Source organism: Pelophylax lessonae, assembly GCF_965119305.1.
Source record: "Pelophylax lessonae genome assembly, chromosome: 10".
Taxonomy (NCBI): Eukaryota; Metazoa; Chordata; class Amphibia; order Anura; family Ranidae; genus Pelophylax; species Pelophylax lessonae.
The window spans coordinates 108,893,365-108,916,314 of NC_138777.1; the positions used below are offsets into that span (position 1 = coordinate 108,893,365).

At 41.0% G+C, this 22,950-nt stretch overlaps 1 protein-coding gene across 1 annotated transcript in view; it reads right to left on the bottom strand.

The window, feature by feature from the left end:
- Nucleotides 1-22,950, bottom strand: part of NKD1 (NKD inhibitor of WNT signaling pathway 1) — a 136,321-nt gene that overhangs the window by 110,273 nt on the left and 3,098 nt on the right. The window contains exon 3 of the mRNA XM_082270564.1: nt 19,771-19,877. Within this exon, the coding sequence (XP_082126690.1) occupies nt 19,771-19,877 (107 nt within the window). The remainder of the gene's footprint in view (nt 1-19,770; nt 19,878-22,950) is intronic.

Sequence of the window (22,950 nt, forward strand, 5' to 3'; positions counted from 1 at the left end):
CAGCAATGCTCTGTGCCAGTCAGAATCGCTCTGATCTGTCCCAGAAGAGCTACAGAATAGAGAGGGAGAAGAGCAGCAATGCTCTGTGCCAGTCAGGATCACTCTGGTCTGTCCCAGAAGAGCTGCAGAAAGGACAGGGAGAAGAGCAGCAATGCTCTGTGCCAGTCAGAATCGCTCTGATCTGTCCCAGAAGAGCTACAGAATAGAGAGGGAGAAGAGCAGCAATGCTCTGTGCCAGTCAGGATCACTCTGATCTGTCCCAGAAGAGCTGCAGAAAGGAGAGGGAGAAGAGCAGCAATGCTCTGTGCCAGTCAGAATCGCTCTGATCTGTCCCAGAAGAGCTACAGAATAGAGAGGGAGAAGAGCAACAATGCTCTGTGCCAGTCAGGATCACTCTGGTCTGTCCCAGAAGAGCTGCAGAAAGGACAGGGAGAAGAGCAGCAATGCTCTGTGCCAGTCAGAATCGCTCTGATCTGTCCCAGAAGAGCTGCGGAATAGAGAGGGAGAAGAGCAGCAATGCTCTGTTCCAGTCAGAATCGCTCTGATCTGTCCCAGAAGAGCTGCGGAATAGAGAGGGAGAAGAGCAGCAATGCTCTGTTCCAGTCAGAATCGCTCTGATCTGTCCCAGAAGAGCTGCAGAATAGAGAGGGAGAAGAGCAGCAATGCTCTGTGCCAGTCAGAATCACTCTGATCTGTCCCAGAAGAGCTGCAGAAAGGAGAAGAGCAGCAATGTTCTGTGCCAGTCAGAATCGCTCTGATCTGTCCCAGAAGAGCTGCAGAAAGGAGAAGAGCAGCAATGCTCTGTGCCAGTCAGAATCGCTCCGATCTGTCCCAGAAGAGCTGCAGAATAGAGAGGGAGAAAAGCAAGGATTATGAATCCCCAGATTGCTGCTCTGGCTGTGTGGGCACCAACCACTTATATACATGGAGGCAAGTAAAGCAGGGACTGGGGGTGCTGTAGGGTGATAATTCCCCTTTTCATTGTTTCTTAAAATGTGAACTAAGCCTTTATTACTGATGTGTTCATTTTCTTCTCTAGAACCACAACAATCCACGTTTGAAGCACATGTGGAACTCATCAAAGTCTTTCAGGAATTAAACAGCTATCCTATGCCAGTTTCCCAGAATCCTTTTCTCCTCACATTCACATCTCCACCTCCCTGAACAGCAGTGTTCGTGGTGTTTCCACACCGTACGTCATTAATGTTGATTCAGCCCAGAATGTTTCAGTAGAAGAAGAACATGGAACTCAAGGAGGGGGTCAGAGAAAAAAAAAAGACAGGTATTACCTTAAAAAACACACACAAAAATTGTGCCCTATTTATTTTTACAGTGCAAAGGCTTCACCAGGAGCCACTGATGTTATTTTTCTAACATGAAGGAGACCACAGAGGTGAAGGCCCGGCCCCCTCCAAAATTGCTAACAACCTCACATGAAAGGCTGTGCCTAGAAGAGACGACTGATTGTCCGCCACACTTTAGTCCTCCTCCAAGTCTTTATTGGCTACTACCTCAAAGCACCCAAGGAGTATGTATTTATTCAGCTACTTCCTTCCCTGTATGTTTATGCGTTTCAGCTGCAGAATTAACCCCTGGGCTGCCAGATTTAGCTTTTTTTGCAATTGACTGCAAATGGCCTTTAAATGTGCTTAAATCATTTTGTTGCAGCACCACTAGAGACATTTAAAACTTACAACAAATAAAACGTATTCACAGAACAGTTTATATTTCAGATTGTAAGCTCACGGGAGCAGGGTCCTCCTTATCCCAGTGATATCTCCTTTATATTATAAAGCGCATCACAAATTTTTTGTCGCTATATAAAACCTGTACAATAATAATAATTATTATTAGGGACAGGCTCAAGAAATGTTCAGATCGTGGTCCCAACCCATCAAACTGGTGGCCCTCCAGCTGTTGCAGAACTAAAAGTCCCATCATGCCTCTGCCTATGGGAGTCATGCTTGTAGCTGTCAGCCTTGCAATGCCTTATGGGACTTGTAGTTCTGCAATACCTGGAGGGCCAGTTTGACACCTGTGCCCTAAAGCAATCCAGTCAGGGAATCGTCACTGCACACCGCCAATCATAGGGCAGTGAAGCATTTCCCAGCCCAAAGCTGCACATACACACTCCCTTACTAGGCTGCTCATGATTGGCGGTGTGCAGTGACTGCTTCCTGGTGGGATTGCTCAGCTGGTTTGGGACTAGGATCAGAACATGCCTGGGCCCATCCCTAATAATATTAGTATAGTCATTGCTTGGTGCACTTCTCACGAATGTAATTTAAAGCAGAGTTCCATCCAAAAGGGAAAGCTCCGCTTATTCGCTCTCCCCTCCCCCTTACACATTTAGCACTTTTTTTTGGAGGGGGAGGAGCAGGTATTTGATTTTGACAGGTGCCCACTCCCAGGTAAGATCGCCAATCTATGCCATTTCTGGCCCCTTCCTTTCCCCGCTGCCTTCTGGGTCCTACACCGGTCCCACGAGACGACAGGCCAATTCAGAAAGCGCAGCACGACTCGCACATTCGTAGTAGGGTTTCCTTTCTTACAACGCCGGCGCCTGCACCTGAAGCCGATTGACGAATCAGTTTGGGGTGCCAACATTGTGAGATCCCTGGACCGGTATGTGTCCTTATATTAAAAAAGTCAGCAGCTACAGTATTTAAACCTGCTGACTTTTTTTTTTTTGCCCCAGACTAGAGCTCCTCTAACAGGTTGGTTCACCTTTTTAACAGGAGAGAAAAAAGATGAACACCCTACACTTCCCTCATCCCTCTAATCACCCTTTACCTTACCTCTGTGGGTAATGAGCTGTCAGTGCCCACACAGCAGGTACAGTGGTCCAGGGATTTGATATCCCCAATCTTCTCCCCCTTCTCACTGTTAGTGCCCCATGCCTTACCCGGGCAACCGCATTATGCCACAGTGAGCCGGGATCCAGCAGTGGGCAGGATGTGCTGCACTTTAGAGAGATTTACTTTAAAATGCTCTCTAGTTATTAACTGCATTTGTAACTTAAACATAATGCTGAACCATGCCCTATATACAGATATTTTCTAAGTGCCCTTCCAGGAAAGTAGAACTTAAGCCAATTTTTTTATTTTATTTTGGGTAGAGTTACGAAGGGTTATAACCCATGTCGAGTATTTTTGCCATCAGTGTCCTATTGGGAAGATTTCTCTTTGCTTCCTGTCCATAGTCAAAACCAAAAAAGTAAGTGGGAGATAATCCTCCAAAGTGAGGGAATCCCTGGCTGTCACCAAAATCGCATGTTCTGGAAAAACCCAAAATTTGGGATTTTCATTTACTTTCACTCTCAGTGATAATAGTAAAAATGGGATAAAAATGGAGAGCATGCATCTCCATAATGAGGACACAGACAGCAATAAAAACCTGACAGGTGTTCAAATCCCTCTCCACTCTATCCAAAACTTTAAAAAGGTTTGTCTTTAGTTATACTTTCATGTTACAATGTCCCAATCTGGTCAACGTATGGTGCCAGCTCTGACTTCTTCCAAACTTACAATGTCAAGGGCAGGTGGGAATCCAAGTAACCGCTATGGAGTAATACAGACAATTCCTACTACAGGCGGTCCCTGGGTTACAAACAAGATAAGGACTCTAGGTTTGTTCCTAACTCAAATTTGTTTGTAAGTCGGAACAAGTACATTTTTTTTTTTTTTTTAAGTGTAGCTCCAGCTAAAAGAATAATTTTTAGTTTTTTTGGATAGCATAGGGAAGCGTTGACACCCCTGTACCATTTGTTTTGCTGTCTCTACCCGTTTAGAAGATTTCACCCCATTTTCTGTCCCTATGACAATTGGATTTTGAAAATTTTAGGTTGTTGTGGAAACAAGGATTGGTGATGAATCTTCAGTGGAGACACCTTTTTCCCCATGAGAAAACCTACAGAAGTGAATTTTCCTTCCTAGGGGGGAAGATTTCTCCTCGCTTCCTGTTGTCTCCCTCCGTTTGTAAGTAGCAGTCGGTTGTAACCCAGAGACCGCCTGTAATTCCTACTACAAAAGATACCTATAGGCCCAATGTGCAAAGGAAGAGATCCCATTGATTAGGTCTATATATGAAATTATCATATGTATAAATACATCCCAAAAAGTTACCGTATGCATTTTACTAAATTTACGGCAATATATTCTGCAGTACTGTAACTGTTTGAATCTTTTTTTTTTTTTTTTTTACAAATCTCTGTCCTTTCTGGATTCCCAAAATTCTGCTCTCCAAGAAATATAGTATACAGCTTTACATAACTAATTGGCCTAACACAAAACCTTCTTCGGAGGTGTACTCTCCTTTAAATGGACTATTGCCATAAACAAGCAACGATTATTCATACAGCCCTGATGTAAATGCTCATCTCAGCCGTAGAATGCAGAAAATGTTTTACAAGTAAAGTTAAAGTTAATGAATACTGTGCTGCACATCAAGAATTTAAAGTACATGGATCCATGGAATTCACAAAAGAAGTGTGACGAAGGAGATAAATACTATAGTGGACAGTGCACAGTATGTGCTAATAAAAAATCTTCTGCAGAGTAGGCAGCACTCTGAGAAGCTGGACATCAGCAGCTGGAAATCCAGATGGTTCCTGAACAAACTGTCAACCAACGCATCTGCTTCACATCACTGCCCAAAATAATGAATTTATGAGAAGGGGGCTCCATATCCCAAGCTTTCTCTATGTGAAGCTGAACTGAACCTATAGAAGCAACTGGTATCACTCAGGGAAAACTCTTTGGAATCCAGCGTTGTTACTTTGCTGGCAGCGCGGTTAATCCCTTCATTATGCCTCAAGAGCATTTAGTTGCTTTAAAGGGGTATTCCCACCAAGTGGTAAGCAAACACTGACATGCTTAACCACTTCACGGGCAGCAAAGAACATTCACAGCACCCAAGAGCTCCCCTATCAACATGTGAGCTCTAGCTAGATAGATAAAAATAAGTAGGCTTCTTGGTAAGGCTTGCCATAGATAGAACATATTTTATCCAATCTTGATGCACGGAGACCATTAAACAGGCAAATATAAAACAACACAGCAAAAAAACTGCTAAAGTGTATGTCTATTTTTTAACAGAATATCAAATTATTATTATTGAGCACCTATACAGTCAGAATTTTGAGCAATCGTTTGGCTTACAGAAGTTTATACCCATCTATAAATTTTAAAAAATTGCAAAAACTATGCAGGGACTATGGTCCCCAAGAACTGGAAATACTTTGCACCCTAGTGCCCATCATTGTTCTCTCTTCACTATTACTCCATCATTGTGATGGGATGCCCATTACCAGTGAAGAGTTGGGTAAGAGCTAGTGATTATGGCAGCTTGTAGCTATTTGTAGTATAGAGCATCCCATGTTTTTAAGATCCTAGGGTGCACTACAAGAAACAAACTCAAGTAAACATCACTGGCATTTCAATTATTTCAGTTTGTTCCATGTTTTGTTTTTTTTTTTAAAATGACAAATCTATACCATAACTCTCATATGAAAATGGGGAGAGTCAACATGATCCATTTCAAAGGGTTTATTGTTAATGGCGAAAGCACTGCAGGCAATCGCTTGTTCTAAACATGACATCATTGCTGAATACGGCGCTTTGTATCGTCAGTCCTACCAATATTATAAAACTGAAAATAAGAGGCAGGCCAAAGCATGGATAACACATTAAGTGTGCTAGGTTGTACTACACTCAACGCTAACCTTCACAAAATATGTGATCTTTGACCTCTAATATTTGGGACAGCAGTAATGCCAAAACTATTCAAAGTGTTTTCACATTCTTAGTACTAATTTAGACTTCATAGCAGTCTACTGGGAGACATTTCTATAAATTCAATACCCTTCCCTGTCAAGTAGTACTTTAAAAAAAAAAAAAAATTCAAGGACTTTGCTTTATACTAATCTGGAAAATAAATAGTAGCAAAGTCTATTTTGGAACCATGTCCTCAGAAACACAAGTCCGGTTCTTTTTGTGAGCCTTCTGTTGCATACACTGTTGACATTTCTATTTAAATACCTTTTTAATTAACATCCTGCTAGACTCTTGATAATTAAACTTTTTTTATAGTGCTCAAAATATTCAGGATTATCATTTTTAGTTTGCAATCACAAAAACTCTACAGCATAATAGGATTTTGTAAGAAGAACTTAGAATATTCTTTCATATTATACAAACTATAACTGCATTCACATTAGAGTAAGAGATATATTTTTTTACTTATGTTTTACATACAGCCAATTTTTTGGTTTGAGAATAAAAAATGAAAAAAATCTTTAGCTAACCTTAGGTCAAAAAGATTGTAGTCAACTACACAGAAAATATTACCACAATGTGAAACTCCTTATATTTGGTCAAGGCATGTTTGGAAAAAAATACATTAGGGTATCCCCAGTGTCTCCTGTTGTCCCATGCTGATTCCACTGTCACCACCAATCCCCATTGCCTCCCTCCAATCATTTTCCAATATCAAATGTCTATAATTTAATTATGCATTCCCCACTGTTGGTATGTCCAATTCATTAGAAATGAAGTGGGCAGGATGGACACCACCTTCACACTTAGGAATTCAGACCTCAAAAGACACCCTGTGGTCAGCTAAACAGGAAGAACGGAGCACATTATATTTCTAGTGCTGCCTTTGACTATTACTTTACTGTACATGCAGTGTGTTTAAAAGGATAAAACTAGGGAAAGGTGCATATATTCAGAGATGTACTAAATGTTTTTTTGCCCTTGCATACACTTTAAAGGCCAGTTCACACCACATGCAGTCCAATGTGTTTTTTTCTGCATCAAAAACACATGGAAAGTATGGAATGGTTTCAAATGGCATAGTTTACACCAGTGGGTCAGTTCCAAGGCATTCCAGTTACAGGAAAAAAAAATAGAACATGCTGCATTTTTTCTGCAGTGGAACGTGGTAAAAAAAACCCATCAAAAACGCACCGGAATGCATCAAAAATGCACAGGACCCCAGTACAAAGGAAAAAAAAAAAAAAAACGCATCTGGAATGCACCTGGAGACGCATCAAAAGAACATTTAAAAAAAAATGTGCATTCAGAAATGCGTCTTTTTTTGTGGTGTGAACCTGACCTAAGGGTTCATTTACAAAGCAATGAATATGATTTTCACCAAACATTCGCTGGTGGAGAATTAATCACTCATTTAGAACACATGGACCTGGAAGATTCACCTGCAGAGATCTTCTGAATGTCAGATTGCTAAGTTATGGGCAGGTAACTGTGCATTTGATAGGTCATAGGATTTGGTTAGAGAGAAGGAAAAAGGGTTCTAGGTTCGGGGGTTAGATTATGGGTGCCTTTTGAGTTTCGACTTCCTAATGCCTCGTACACACGCACCGATTGTTGGCCGACCGATCGGCCATCTTTTGTCCAGTGTTGTTGTGTTGGTTGAAATGTGCTCTAGACTGCACACAAATTTTTTCGGCTAACAACAACCAACTTCAGAAGTGTTTTTTCTTCTCTGAGCATGCCCAGTCTTGATCATCTGATTTTTGTCTGCCGAAATCTGTACTGACTGACGAACAATCGGCCGTTCTGTTGACGGCCAACAAAAATGTTATAGCATGCACACCAGATTTTGTTCGGCCGAAAAGTCGGAGTCGGTTGTCGGAAGCATAATACTAACAAGCTGACAATCGGCCGATCGGACGTTGGCCGAAAATTCACGGCCAACAATCGGTGCGTGTGTACGAGCCTTTAGTCTCTTCACACTATATCCCTGTATAGTTACACTGTTTCACTGGGTCTCAAACCCTACTTCACGGGAGCAATGGTTTCTATACACTGCACTGATGATGGCCAAAAAGCCTGAAACAGCAGTACTCAATTTGGAACACATGGCCATATCTGCACTATACATTAGCTTTTCTCGATGTGCATGTTGCTGATGGGGCCTTAAAGGACTGATCTGCATGGTCCCATCCAATGCCCTGAAATCAGCAATAATCCTAGTATTTTTGAGATATGTGATGGGTTGTGAAATGTGAATACCTTCTGGTCTAAGACTTTGCTGTGCTATCCACTGATTCAGTTGAAAGTTCGCTTTTTCTATCCTTCAGGCCCCTTTCACACAGGCGGACCGTTCAGATCCGCCTGTCTGTTTTTTTGGCGGATCTGAACAGTCCCCCCATGCATTCCTATGGGGCATCGGATGGCAGCGGAGACATGTCCACTGACATCCGACCCGATCCGTCAAATATGGATAGATGGAAACCCTATTTTCCATCCGTCCAGCGGAGGGGATCGGATGAGAATGGACCGACGGTCCGTTCCCATCCGATTTCCCCCATAGAGATGCATGGGGAACTGACAGCTGTGTCTCCGCACACAGCGCGGAGACACAGCTGTCCTCCTGCTGCTCAGCGGGGGATCGGCGGCTCGATCCCCCGCTGAGAAAAACGGAATCCGTCCGACGGACAGATAATGTGAAAGGGGCCTTAGTCCCCTCTCACCATAACCCACATGGTTTATATTGTCTTGTTGGGGCCCAAACCCTATTCCATAAAAGCTTTGGTTTCCACACATTGCACTGGTGATGGTCAAAAAGCCTTACTGTGCTAAGGATGAGTAATGAAACAAAACATTGAAAGAAAAAAAAAAAAAAAAGTACAGGTATTTTTTTCCAGTCACACTTTAGTAATGGCTTTTGAAAAGGATTAAACCTATGTAGATAGAGATTAGGAAGCGTTATTGGGGTAAATGACTCAAGAAATAAGCCCAGTCCTCATCTCAAATGAGGGTTCTTTAGAAATGTCCCTATACCAGAGAAGCAATGAAATACAACCATTAAATACAACTTTTTTCTTGACATCCTTGAATAGTAATGGTTATTGTAAGTAATTAGAATTTAAGAGCATTATTGGGCTAATTCACAAAGTACTAAGACGTCCCGACACATGTGCTTTGTCAGGGTGAATAAAGTTATTTTAAAATGTCCATATAACCTTGCTCAAAGACTTGAGGAGAAACAGGCTTTTTTTGTCAGAGGCCAGAAATTCAGCTAAAATTGTAATGGCATATAAAAGTCTTGTCCCTATTTCGACCACAGACAGTTTTGAATTTCTGTAGAAATTGGCATTGCCATTGACATTCTCCATCAGTACCATAATCTTGTTTATACTGTGGCCTCTGATGCAGAAACGGGCCACTGAAGGGAGCAGGGTTTTTTTTGCCATTAATTATATGAAGGTTCATTCATTGGTACAGGATTTTACCTGTCTCCCCAACAGAGTGCTGTAGAGCATTTTTGCACATGGTATCAGTTATACCAAGTTTGAGGATCTGTTAAAAGTGTCCTCAACCGGTCATTCTAGTACCGGTACCCTATTGATGTTGTGGAGGTTTCACCACTCTTCTGCATGCAGGAAGCTGTTCCATCTAATGCTGGGCTATTTAGGAGAACTTCCCTCAAGTTGCTTTAAATTGTGTGGTTGCTAATATGCTAGGAAAGGTGGCTCCAGGGATCTCTCTCAAAGTCTTTGTACTTGTAAAGATGAGTCTAAAGTTCATCTGCGATTTTTCCTAAAACGTCAGGCATAAGGTTTGAGGTGACCACCAGTGGAACCTAGTTATTCCATTCAGTCTGTTTACAATGTAAAATATTGGTTTTGGGGGTGTTAGTTGCTTTCCTTATCTGTGCTTTGGTTGTCAATGGATTATAAATCCTTGTTTCAAGATATTCTTCCTGAAGTTTTCCTGTTTGGCATTTTTGTCTGTAGTGCATCTAGCAGCCCGACTCAAGATGACAGATTTTTTTGTGTGTCTGGGATGGAATCGGTCATAGCTGAGGTATGTGGGACAGTCTGAGTTTTCTGTAGATGCAAGCTTGTTCCTTTAATACATATTGTAGTGTGCAGAAGGTTTATTTATTTTAATTTTTGATTTTTTTAATAGTGGGGTAAAAACTGTTGAAGTTCCTATGAAATTGGGAAAGATCCTCTGTAACTGCAGTCCAGATAATCAAAATGTCTATGTAGTGGAAGTAGGCCATTGGTTTTGCGGGACAAGTAGACATTTTGATTAGAGGAAACAGAATATCCAACAGGGCACATGCAATTGTGTCCCAATTGCTAGTGCGATTGTTGAGTATTTTATAAAATGACGCTGTGCAAGTTACTCTTGGTGCTATGCAGATTGTTAGTAATAGGAGAGAGAACTCCCCCCCCCCCCCCCCAAAAAAAAAAAAAATAAATAAAAAAATTATACCAGCACAAGCAATATTAACAATCTCTTCTGACATGTTGGCAATCCCTGATTGATCACTAAACCCGACAGTCTTGTGAGCAGTCTCTTGGCGCAGCAGCAATAGTACACTTCAGGAATTGTCATACACAATATAGCTGAAAGCAAAACAACAAGCTTTTGGATCAAAACTGGGTTCTCGAAAACTGTATGTATTCGATCATGCTTGGTAAGACCTAAGCCACCCCCATGAATTTACATCTATGTTCTCATAATCATTTCTATTAAGTCACTATGCTGGGCACGCTTTGACTTGGACTCCTGGTCAAGGGTAGTCCCTCACTATTGGTTCCTCTGGTGGCTCTCCAAGGTAACCCAGTCCAAAGCAAATCATATTGACTGAGCAGTATTGAATTATGGAGTTAACACATGAGCATTAGAAAAAGTAATCTGCAGAAAACATATGGCAAGATATGCTTCCAGACAAAACAAAATCAGTGTACAACAAAAGGCAGTCAAAACTATATTTTCTGCTACAAAGAAATGCAACAATAAAAGCAAAAAAAAATAAAAAAAATGAGGCTCACCAGCAACTCCAATCAAAGCTTTCCAGTATCCTCCAGCAAGCAAAGTTCATAAACTAGAAAATGTTAGTTCGCGAAGCAGACTTTATCTGTAGTTCAGTTGCTACATGGGCTGCGAATCCCATAACTCAAGCATGATTAAAATCATCTTTTTTCCATTCTTTTCTTTTAAATAAGTATGCAAGCACTGCAAGTTTTTGTTCTAGAGAAACTTTTTTTTCCCCCCGCACTGATTAAAGTATATAGGGAGAACAATTTCACCACTAATCATTTTCCTCACTAAATGAAAAAGAAAAATAAGTCCCTTTATTAGAAAATATAAACATGCTTCAAGCAAGGACTTCAAAAGAAAGATGAATTGCTGCAAGACTTGTCCACACGCTTCTTCCATTAGACAGAAAAAAGCAGTTGCTCCAAATATAATGTAAGCATTATAATCCTTCTGCAGTCAGAAATTCCAAACACTAAGTGCTCTGTGTTTTCTGAGACAAAAGTGTAAAAAGAACAAAGGCCCCGTTGTATTGATGATATACCGGTAGCTGGTGATGAGATAATTGCCAGGAATTTGTTCTTTCACACTGACCCAAACGTGAGACGAAGATGTAACAACTGCACCATAAAAGGAGATGTCATGTGATGGCAATATCAGTGTTCTGCTAGGCATGGCAATAAGGCTTATTGTATTTATTTTTAGGCACTTATATAGCACCAACATTTAGGCAGCCTTTTGCATATCGTACTATTGCATCAGTCCCTCTCCTCAAGAAGCTTATATTCTAAAGGTCCCTAGGTCACATACAAAAACTGGGGCCAAATAACCTACCATCATGTCTTTGGAGTATGGAAGAAAAGTGGAGTACCCAGAAACCCACAAAAGCAGAGGGAAAACATGCAAACTCCATGCAGGTAGAGTCCTGGTTGGGATTTGAACCAATTATAGTATTCTATTCGAAATTACATAAATAAATCAGCCATTCATACAAAGACTAAATCCTACTGCCGTGATGTGAGAAACCAGGGAGAATGCAACTATAAATATATCAATATTCCCGAGTCACTGACTTAAAACTAAAATGAAGCCATAGAAGCCAGGATTTACTAAAATTAGTGTACATGGAATCTGGTGCAGCGGTGCAGCTGTGCATAGTAACCAATCAGCTTCTAACTTCAGCTTGTTTAATTAAGCTTTGACAATAAAACCTAGAAGAAGCTGGTTAGTTGCAATGCATAGCTGCACCAGTTTTAGTAAATCTCCCCCTATATGATTATTTTTAGATAGCAACTTGAAAAAATATTAATGCCCCGTCATACCATGGCAGCCAGGAAACTGGCATTAATTAAAGAGAGGTTAGCAATGGCAACCTTCATATTTCCTTTTTGGCAGGCGAACTTGGTGACCTGGTCAGTCAGTAACTATGTAGAGTTCTTTTCAAGGTGAATAGAACTCTATATTGGCCAAATAGCTTTATGATGGTCAAACACATAGCAATTATCTAGAGAGTTTGAACTTGAGCTGTAAGAAGCGGAGATCTAAGGTGTGCGTTTATGAATCTGAGAATTTTTTTCTCAGTTCACTTCTCGGCAGTTCTCAGAAAATTAACTCCTCTGGCACCCTGTTTATGAAGCAGAGAAGTTCAGTTCTCAGAGGGAGAACGGAGGAGAAGTTTTTCCTCTGAAAACAGCCGAGATCCATGTAAAATTATTAACCTACAGAGGGCTGAATTCAAAGACACCCAGAAAATCAAAGTGAAAAAATAATGCAGCAGGCTAGTCCATTTTGTTGAAATTTCATTGCAGCAACTCAAAATGGTACTCGGTACTTTGTATGGCCCCCATGTGCTTGTATGCAACGTCGGTGCATGCTCCTAATGAGACGATAGATTGTGTCTTGGGGTTATTCCTCTGAGATGTGGACCAGGGCATCACTAAGCTTCTGAACAGACTGAGGTGCAACCAGACGAGCGTGGAGGCCATTAAATGGTATTGATTCCTTCTTCCTCCAGGAACTGGCTGCATACTCTCGCCACATGAGGCCGGCATTATCGTGCACCAAGAGGAACCCAGGACCCACTGCACCAGCGTAGGGTCTGACAATAGGTCCAAGGATTTCATCCCGATACCCAATTGCAGTCAGGGTGCCATTGTCTAGCCTGTAGAGATATGTGCGTCCCTCCATGGATAGGCCTCCCCAGGCCATGACTGACCCACCAAACGGGTCATGCCGAATGATGTAAAAGGGTCTGGAGAAGCAGTGGAGAACGTTATGCTGCCTGTAGCATCTGTCACATGTGCTCAGAGTGAACCTGCTCTCATCTGTGAAAAGCAGAGGGCGCCAATGGAAGACCTGAAAATTCTGGTGTTCAATGGCAAATGCCAATCGAACTCCACAGTGCCTGACAGCGAGCACAGGGTCCACTAGAGGATGTCAGGCCTTCGGGCCACCCTCATGAAGTCTATTTCTGATTGTTTGGTCAGAGACATTCACACCAGAGGCCTGCTGGAGGTCATTTTGTAGGCCTCTGGCAGTGATCATCCTGTTCCTCCTTACACGAAGAAGCAGATACCAGTCCTGCTGATGGATTAAGGACCTTCTATGGCCCTGTCCAGCTCTCCTAGAGTAACTGTCTGTCTCCTGGAATCTCTTCCATGCTCTTGAGACACTGCTAGGAGACACAGCAAACCTTTTGGCAATGGCACGTATTGATGTGCCATCCTAGAGGAGTTGGACTGCCAGTGCTACCTCTATAGGGTCTATGTATTGCCTCATGCTACCAGTAGTGAGACACTGACCCTAGCCAAATGCAAAATTAGTGAACAAACAGTCAGAAAAGAGGAGTAGGGAAAAAATTGTCAGTTGCTTCCACCTGCAAAACCATTCCTCTTTTGGAGGTTGTCTCATTGTTGCCCATTCAGTACACCTGTTGGTAATTTCATGACCACCAAAGCAGCTGAAACTGATTAACAACCCCCTCTACTACTTAACGGACCAGATCAATACCCCAGGAGTTTAACTGACCTGATGCTATATTCTAATTAAAAAGTGTTCCTTTATTTTTATTTTTTTTACACACAAATATGGCAGGGGTACGTTTACTGTCTTGGGGGGGGGGGTCTGATCGAGGAAGGAGGAAGTCAAAAATCTTCCTCCTTCCCCCTTAGTTCTCTAGAGATTCTGTCTTCTCTCCCCAATTCTCCACCTCTGGGCTGGTGAATCTGGGAGTGTGAATTCTGGCACAGATCGCCAGCGACCTGGCCATTTCTGTGTCAGTCAATGACAGATTCTGTATGTGGAGATGATCAGTGTTCTCCCCCGATCATCTCGGTTTCATAAACCGATAATGATCCGAGATGAGCTGCCATCATCGGGATCGCTGCTCATCTCTGTTTCATAAACAGACACCTAAATTTAGACCAATAGTAGTCTCTAATTCTCCATAAAACAGAATGAATGTGACCAATTGTCCAGTCTCTGAGATGGCCAGTAAAAGAAAAAGCCTACAGCAACATTTTCCTCCATGAAAAGTACATATATTAGCCCTGATTTTAATTTTTTTTTCAATCCCAATAAGACAGTTAGGTCTGCTTTAGACAAGATTGAAATTTAAAAAAAAAAAAAAAAAAAAAAAAAAAAAAAGAGATTAAACAATATTAAAATACATAGAGTAAATCTGAACACAATTCTCCTCCAATGTTGTAATCCATGCACCTTGCCAACTAGCACAGCCAACTCTTGATCTCCACTGCAGCAGTACAACCAGGTTTCCAAAAGCAATGAAATGTGAGGCAAAAATGTCTCTTAGATCTATGTGCCAAACATTTTTTAAAGTTTTGGATATACCTTAATAATAATAATATTCAATCTCATACTGACAGGGTATTGCAGGAACATTGGAAAACGCATACCTCAATAGTGTTTCCCCCTTCTTCCCTGACCTGCTGTTGCCCCCAAAAAATACAGACTTTGAGCATTTTATGCCCACCCCCACGTCACACACTTTGCACCTAGCAACTGGCCACCCCAAAACAATGCACTACACTGTGGGTGGCAGCGGGAAGTGTAAATGAATGTAACCTCCCACAGTGGATTGAGAGGAGTGAGGCTTCGCTAGGGTAAAAATAGGTAGCTTGTTGTACCTGCTATATACTGTCAGCGTTCGTTTGCATTTTATAACATTAGCACAGGTTTACTTTAAAGTGTAGAGCGGCAACACAGCGTCATACGTCACTTCCGGTTAGGTGGTTCTGGCCGGTGGAACGCGGAAGCACCGCACGGCCGAACGCCAGGAACACACCAAACAAGCTGATGGTGAACTTCCTAACAGTGAGTTGATACTAATCTTTCCCCCGATATACTACTATACTACGCAATGGAAGCCTTCTTGGTTTTTGTATACCGACTCCCTAGATGCTTTTGCAACAATATTTGTGAACGATCATACGCAACCTAGGAGCCCTGCAGGCATCAAAGGGGAGAAACGATCAACCAGGCTGGCTTTGGAGTAAGGGAGAGCCTCTGATAAGTGCTTTACCTCCGGTATTAGCACTTTCACTCCCAGCACGTGCTATATGGGCGCAACTCACTCACCACTTTATTTATTTTACTAAGATTGTTTTTAGTGATCACGGATGTAAGTTCCCCCGCAAGGGGATGTCACAATAAAAAGTTTTATAATTTATTGTTTATTCACTCATTTGCACTCTGGCACTTTCACTGAACAGTGTTCAGAAGGTCACAACACGATCTGAATCTGACGATTGATACATAGACGGTACAATCCACTCAGCAAAGCGCACTGTTGAAAGTACCATCTATTTGCACTTATTGCACATTTCAGTATTATATACAGCACGCAGCACCTTATACGTTGTAATATAACTCTTGCACTCTTCCGCTATCAAGCGAGCACAGTGCCCTTTTTTGGGACCACAAACACTATTTATCTTACACATTGTGTAGTGCAAGGTGGTAGCGCCCCAAACCAACACACCCCAACCCCCAATTACTTTAAAGTGTATTTCCATTTTTGAAGCCAAATTCCTTAAAAAAAAAAAAAAATGTAAAAAAAAGGGAGCGATACCCAATGAAATTCTTCTACATAAATTAAGGGCTTAAGTATTTTATATTTCTGTAGTTACTTTGTCCATAGACACTTATTCACTTCATAACCCACTTAGTAGTGGCCGTTGATGCATATAAACAACCCCCTTCTACAGGAGACTCCATCCCCATGAGTAAGCTCCATAGGGCAGAAACACGTTGGGGGCGTGGCCTGGGGGGGGGGTTCAGGCTGAGGCTGTCACTTGTCTATGCACAGCAGGTCTTGTTCTGATGTGCGGCTCCCGGAATCTTCTGCTCTTATCCATCATTGTCTGGAGAGTGGGTGGGCTCCTTTCCAGCACTCACAGCAGCAGGCACAGGACTATATATCCTTGCAGCCTGAGCGGCTAACATACATGCCTTCTGCATAATATGTTAATGAGAGGAAACTCAGTGTGTCCCTCTTTGTCAGTGGGGACAGATAGAATTTCCTCTCATTTCACATTGTTCAGAGTAGCTTACAGACTTGCCCGAGGCCTGCTCCAAACACCTAGAAAGGAAATATATACAGTATTTTTAAAATTATCTTTAGGTAGGCTGTGTGAGTGGGAACACAAACATATAGTGGGGTTATCTATTTGACTTCAAAAGTGGCCCCCATTCACACAATGTCAAGTGTTGGGCATATGCACTTTTTTTGGAACATTGTCGTACTTCACACGTAGGGTAGTCTACTCATTTTAACATGCTGTTCTACACACTACAAGGAAGCTCAGGCACCTTCTTGAGCTTTGCATTTTTTGATGCGTTTTGGGCACCGTTAACACTGAATAGCATCACAAGCATGGCTCACATCTTTTGCGTGCGTTCACGGACTACACAAGTGTGAATACAGCCTTCAGATCAGTTCATGAATATGCAAGCTTCCACAGGATGAGTATACATATACAATCAACAAACATTTCCAGTGCCTGCATTATTCTATAAAAACCAGCAGGTATCGGAAGGGAATTTTAGAAGATACTCCCTGCCGATCGTTTCCTGGGCAACAATGTATTAGCTCGGCATGTCTGCTAAAGTCTAAAATTGGTCATAAATACCACAGTCAACACCAGATGCTGCCAAAATGGTCAAAATCAGACAGCAGTTAACTAGTGACTATGGGCACCTTTAGTTATACTGGCAGTTACTTACAGGTGTACATAACTGGTAAGGGGTTGGTTTTCAAAACATTAGGAAAAAAAAATTAAAAATTAAAAAAAGGAGAAAGAAGAATGCGTACAAGAAGTTGTAAACTCCCAAAATGGCTACATTCCGTGCTTATCGCAAGCCAAGTGAAACTATCATGCTCATCTCTGTATAAAACAACTGACACCTTTTTTTTCCCCCCTACTTCTTTAGAAGACAAAGCAGACAAGTATTTTTCAAACAGTTCTCTACCTCTATGATCTGTTCGTGAAATCTTTTGTTGTGGGGTTGATCTATTTTCCAGCCCTCAGATAAACTTATTTGCTTTCTCCAGTTTCTGAAGCGCTTAAAAAGCTGTCATTAATCAAACAGATAAATGGAAGCAGCTTATGTGCTGAAGTGACATTCCCGCACAAGACTGACACATAGTTGTATTCAGAACAGATACAAAGTAGTAAAACAGGATTTCATCTTTCACAGAGAGAAAAACGGATGCCAAGTTTTGCCTGATACACATCTGTGCAAGCTGTTAGCTCACACAGGTATGCGCTGCACTCCAAGGTCAGTCTGGCCTGAGAAGGGTTAACAAAAGGCGGAGTGGGGCCAAAAAATTGGAATTAATGCCAAAACCCACATCTTGTGAGGCCGCTAGTCTCCAAATATTACTAACACGTATAGAAAATATTATCACTTCCCGAGGAAAGGCGCATCACTGGCAAGAAAAATGATTACATCCATAGGTCTTTATTATATATAGCATTATAATTCAAACAAAAAAAACAGCAGCAACCAATAGTAACCAGAACAGTTTCAGAGGTTATAAAAAAATGAAAAATAAAATCTGATTTTGGTTGCTTTTGAGTTACTGAATTCTTTTCCTTTTATATTAGATCAGTCTCCGTTACAAAAAAAAAAAAGCTGGACCATTGCTTAAATAATATTTTAAATGTAAAGAAAACTAAAAAATTTCTATTAATTACTCCCTTTTTATCTGTTAAATATACCATTGAAAGAAAGCTTTTTATTATATCTGTTGGGGGGGGGGGGGGTCTCTTGTGAGCTGATGACCCCTTTGCTTCTGGACTGTTATCAGTTAGCATTATTCCTGGCTATCACTGGACTACAAAGAAAAATAAAAACTCCCTGTATTATGTAGTCCTAACATACTTCTTGTCTTTGGCTGGCCATACATTATACAATTTTCCATAGATTTACCAAAGCCATATAATAATACGAGGTCAAAACAAAACACTTTCAATTTGTATGCAATCAGGCAGACCCTTGCACTACATAGTTAAAGGTAAATCTAAAGGAAATTGAATAAAAAAAAAAAAAAAATGGTATGGCCCACCTTAGAGTGACTGCTCAGTATGGTTGTCACCCCAGGGGAAAAAAGTGTGTTAATGGTAGCACTACCAAGATAAAAAAAGTAAAAAACTGAACCAAGACAACAAATGCAGCCATCACATATGAGCAGTGGGAAGCTGCAGTACCATCCATTTTTGTTCTTGGGTTTAGAATTATTTTTAAGCACCTTTTTCCAACCAGGGTTGCATGGAAGACTAGCTTCAGAAATGGCTAGGGGTTCCATGAGGAATAAGCAGCAGAGGATTGACTGGTTGATGGTGCCTGCATAGTTTTGGGGCCAATGTCACTGGAAAAACCCAGTAACCTGGCACCAATGGAGCCTCTCCTCGTTTCGTTCAGATATGCAACAACTGAAACACGTGATCTTATTCACAGTCTCTAGGGATGATAGTCTTCCAAGTGACCACCTACGCAAGGAGGCATTCTTCTTCCAACTGGGCAACAATGCAATGCGGTTGATGGTGCCTGCATTGTTTTGGGGCCAATGTCACTGGAAAAATCCAGTAACCTGACACCAATGGAGCCTCTCCTCGTTTCGTTCAGATATGTAACAACTGAAACACGTGATCTTATTCAAAGTCTCTAGGGATGATAGTCTTTCAAGTGACCACCTACGCAAGGAGGCATTCTTCTTCCAACTGGGCAACAATGCAAGGACAGCCCCAAAAATGTTCAGTCTTGAGTGTCAAATACTCTAGGGATATCACATTCTTTAATTTAGAACATCTACAATCTACCAATGATGCACTGTAGGCTATGGATGTATTCATTTTTAGCAGAGGTTCCCTGGGATCTGAAAACATTTTTTTAAGGGTCCCTCTGGAATAAAATAAAAAGTTTAGAAATCTCTGTTGACAATCTTACTGGAACATACAGAAAAAAGCCTAGGCACTTCGTCACGTGATCTCTGCTGAAAAGGAGGATCAGCCTCTGACCCTTCCTAAAACAAAGTATGTGACCAATTGCTTATTCTATGAGTCACATGGCTAGCAAATGAAAACTGTCTGCAGTAGCATTTTTCTCCAGGAAAGCTATTTATTTTAGCCCCACCATTTAGGTTTTGATCTTCGTAAGTCTGCTTTAAGCGAGATTGAATTAAAAAAAAAAAAAAAAAAAAAAAAGAGAAGAAGAAGAATCTAAACAACGTAGCCATTTTTTTACACCATTCCAGGCAAAAGTTTCAGGATCACATTTTAAAGCAAAACCGTATTTTTCCAGGACATCTAAACACATGACATTACAGTCATTCCAGGTTCACTTTCAGCAGATAGAGCAATGTTCACCTGATAACTGGATGGAAATGCTTTATTTGAAACACCCAATAAACAGATTGATATATAAATAAATATGAAGGGTGATGACTTACCCTTTTGCACCCAGGCTTGTGAATGGGAGCTGCGGTAGTCTTCTGCTTGGCAATCCAATCTTCTATGCTTTTCCGAGTCAAGCAAGCATTTACTGCAAAACTGTCACCTACAGGAAGACAGAAATGCGGTGAGCTTTCATGGAAAAGGTGAGGGGAAAAAAAAAAAAGAATACTTCAGCCCTCTGTCCTAGTTCCTTCTCATGACATAATGTGTACATTATCTAGCACCATATCTTGTCAAAACCATTCACTGAGGCTGACCACACATGGTCCGACCAAAGCAAAACCAAATGCCACGGACTGAACTGTCACTTGTTACAATATCCCTGGATAGAGGTGCAGTGTTGAGTGCTTTCAGTCACTAGAAGTGATTGTAATCATATTGAAAATCTCTCGAAGACAGATAAATGATCTTCCTGTTTTATGTAGAGTATATGGAACAAAGCCTTTATTGTGCATGCACTGGCTCCATCATCAAACTAATCGGGAAGATGAGCGCAATGGTCCCAAAGGTGCATGAGATGTTCAAGAACAAGCAACTGCCTGATGGCTTTTGTGGAGATGTCTGCCTTTCTATAGCTGCTTGATTAGTTATAGCTGGGAGGACAATTTGGGGCAATAACGTCTATTTCGTGAACCAATCCTTCAGCGTACATGCTCACGGTACTGATGTTTGCGTACATTTTTTGCATTTATCTTGTGCATACAAGAGTAAAATAAACTTTACTTCTCAGAATGGAATTTTTACCTTTTCAAATTAACATTTTATGTATGTATATTTTGCATGCATATGCATGCAAAATACTGACCTGCAACCCAGATTTCTGCTTTTTTTTTCCCCCACTTATCTATACACAGCACATGTGTATACACCTGTGTGTACAAGCACATAGAAAACAATGGGCTGCATTTAAAACCGTAAAAAAAATGCCTGTATACCTAAAAACATTGATTTTTTTTAGGGCAGCAGTATGCAAGAGGCCTTAGGATGACTCAAATCACCTGGAAAACATAATAGGTTCTCCCAATGCATGTGGCCATTTTTAAAACTGGTGAAAGACAATCCCTTAAACAGGTGCTGCCATGGGGGTGCATGCATGCCGCAAACTTAGATGGCGGTGTTTTAGCCCTGCTCCCCTCACTTCAGGAGCATTGAGCTCCATGGCCATGGCTATTGCCATCATAAAGCCTCAACAACTGCACCCTAATGTACCACAACTCTCCAAGTACCTACATAAGGAATAGGGATGACCAATAAATCAAAGACAAAGCTGCAGCAGGTGTCAAACCCCTCAAGGCAGGACTATTGCCAAAAATGCCACTGCCTCCTCTGCCTGTAGAGAAGACCGAAAGTCACCCATAGGCTCCCCTGATTGCCTTAAGCAGTTTCCCTTGGTTCTACAAGCAGGTACTACCACGACTACAGCTTATTGTACATTTCTCTTTGGCTCACAGTGACAGATCGGTTTTCTTTTCTATACAAACTAGAGAATCTCCCAAACTGACCTCATACTTGGTAACCATCTAACCACCAAGCAATGTTTGAAATCGATATACAGTTACAAACAATGGCAAGAACTTAAACATAATAGATAAAAATAATAAAAAGCATAGACTGCCATAGACCGTCCACTCCCAGGATCACTCCTGAAGTCACCATGACCCAGTGAACACTTTATTACACCGAAGCTTAAGGGCTACTCCGCACGTCATCAAGAAAAATTTACTGTACACAATGCAATTAAAACAAAATCACAAATTTCTTTTTAGTCAAGGAAACACTTTGACCATATCACTGATCTAAGACATTCCAGGGCATTAGACTAGATCACAGGATGCTTGCATTTCAAAGATCAGCTATAAGCAATGGTAAAAACCAGCTTACAGGTTCACTGACACATGAAGGGATTAGACAGGGAACAGAGTCACAGATCAAACACTCTCACACAAACACAAGTCCATCATTCAGGCGCTGTCTCTGCTACAGAAACAAAGTAAATCAGGTCCCCATCTATTAAACCAAACGCCAAATCACAAGGCAGATCATCAGTCCAATGGCAGTTTGTTTGCAGATCAGCAAAACCAAACAAAGTCAAATCACCAACGCCCAGCTACATCCAAACATAGACACATTGAAAATATTTACAACAATGAAATACTTTCGGTCCTTAGTTTGGTTTTAGAAACTTACAAAAAAAAAAAAAAAAAGGATGATTCAACACGAAACTATGAAGTCAATAGAATCTAATCACATATATATTATTATTATACAGGATTTATATCGCGCCGACAGTTTGCGCAGCACTTTACAATGTAAGGGAAGACAATACAATTCAATACAGGAGGATTTAGAGGGCCCTGCGATAGATAGATAGATAGATAGATAGATAGATAGATAGATAGATAGATAGATAGATAGATAGATAGATAGATAGATAGATAGATAGATAGATAGATAGATAGATAGATAGATAGATAGATAGATAGATAGATAGATAGATAGATAGATAGATAGATAGATAGATAGATAGATAGATAGATAGATAGATAGATAGATAGATAGATAGATAGATAGATAGATAGATAGATAGATAGATAGAACAGAACAGAACAGAACAGAACAGAACAGAACAGAACAGAACAGAACAGAACAGAACAGAACAGAACAGAACTTTGTCTTCATAAGGCACTCATTTGTTTCATTAGAGATATATTATATATATATGACATACATACTACAAACAAAATCTAAGCTACCAAATGAACACTTGACTAAGACAAAGTTCTCCAATTGTTTCTCTGCTTGTTCATGTTCTCCGGCTTCTTATGATGTCCTGCCAACTCTTTGATTTCTATATCTCTTACTCAATAGTACCCTGGTGGTTAATGATATATTTACAAGACTGAAAATGATTAGTAGCCAGCAAAAGCCAATAAGAAACATCCATTTAGCGATTTCAACTAGGCCAACGGACAAAAGCAAAATTATAATTCGTTGTATGGGTTGAGGCTTAGGTGACACCGTATTCTGATAGAAAAGAAATACTATTCCAAGTATGTATTTTTAACCTAGACTCTACCTTCTATTGCTCTTAGCCTCCTCCAAATTCCTCCTTGTTTAGCTGCTGTGATCGGACTTCCTGTTAAAGAGTGGCTACGTTCACGTTCAATGGTCCCACA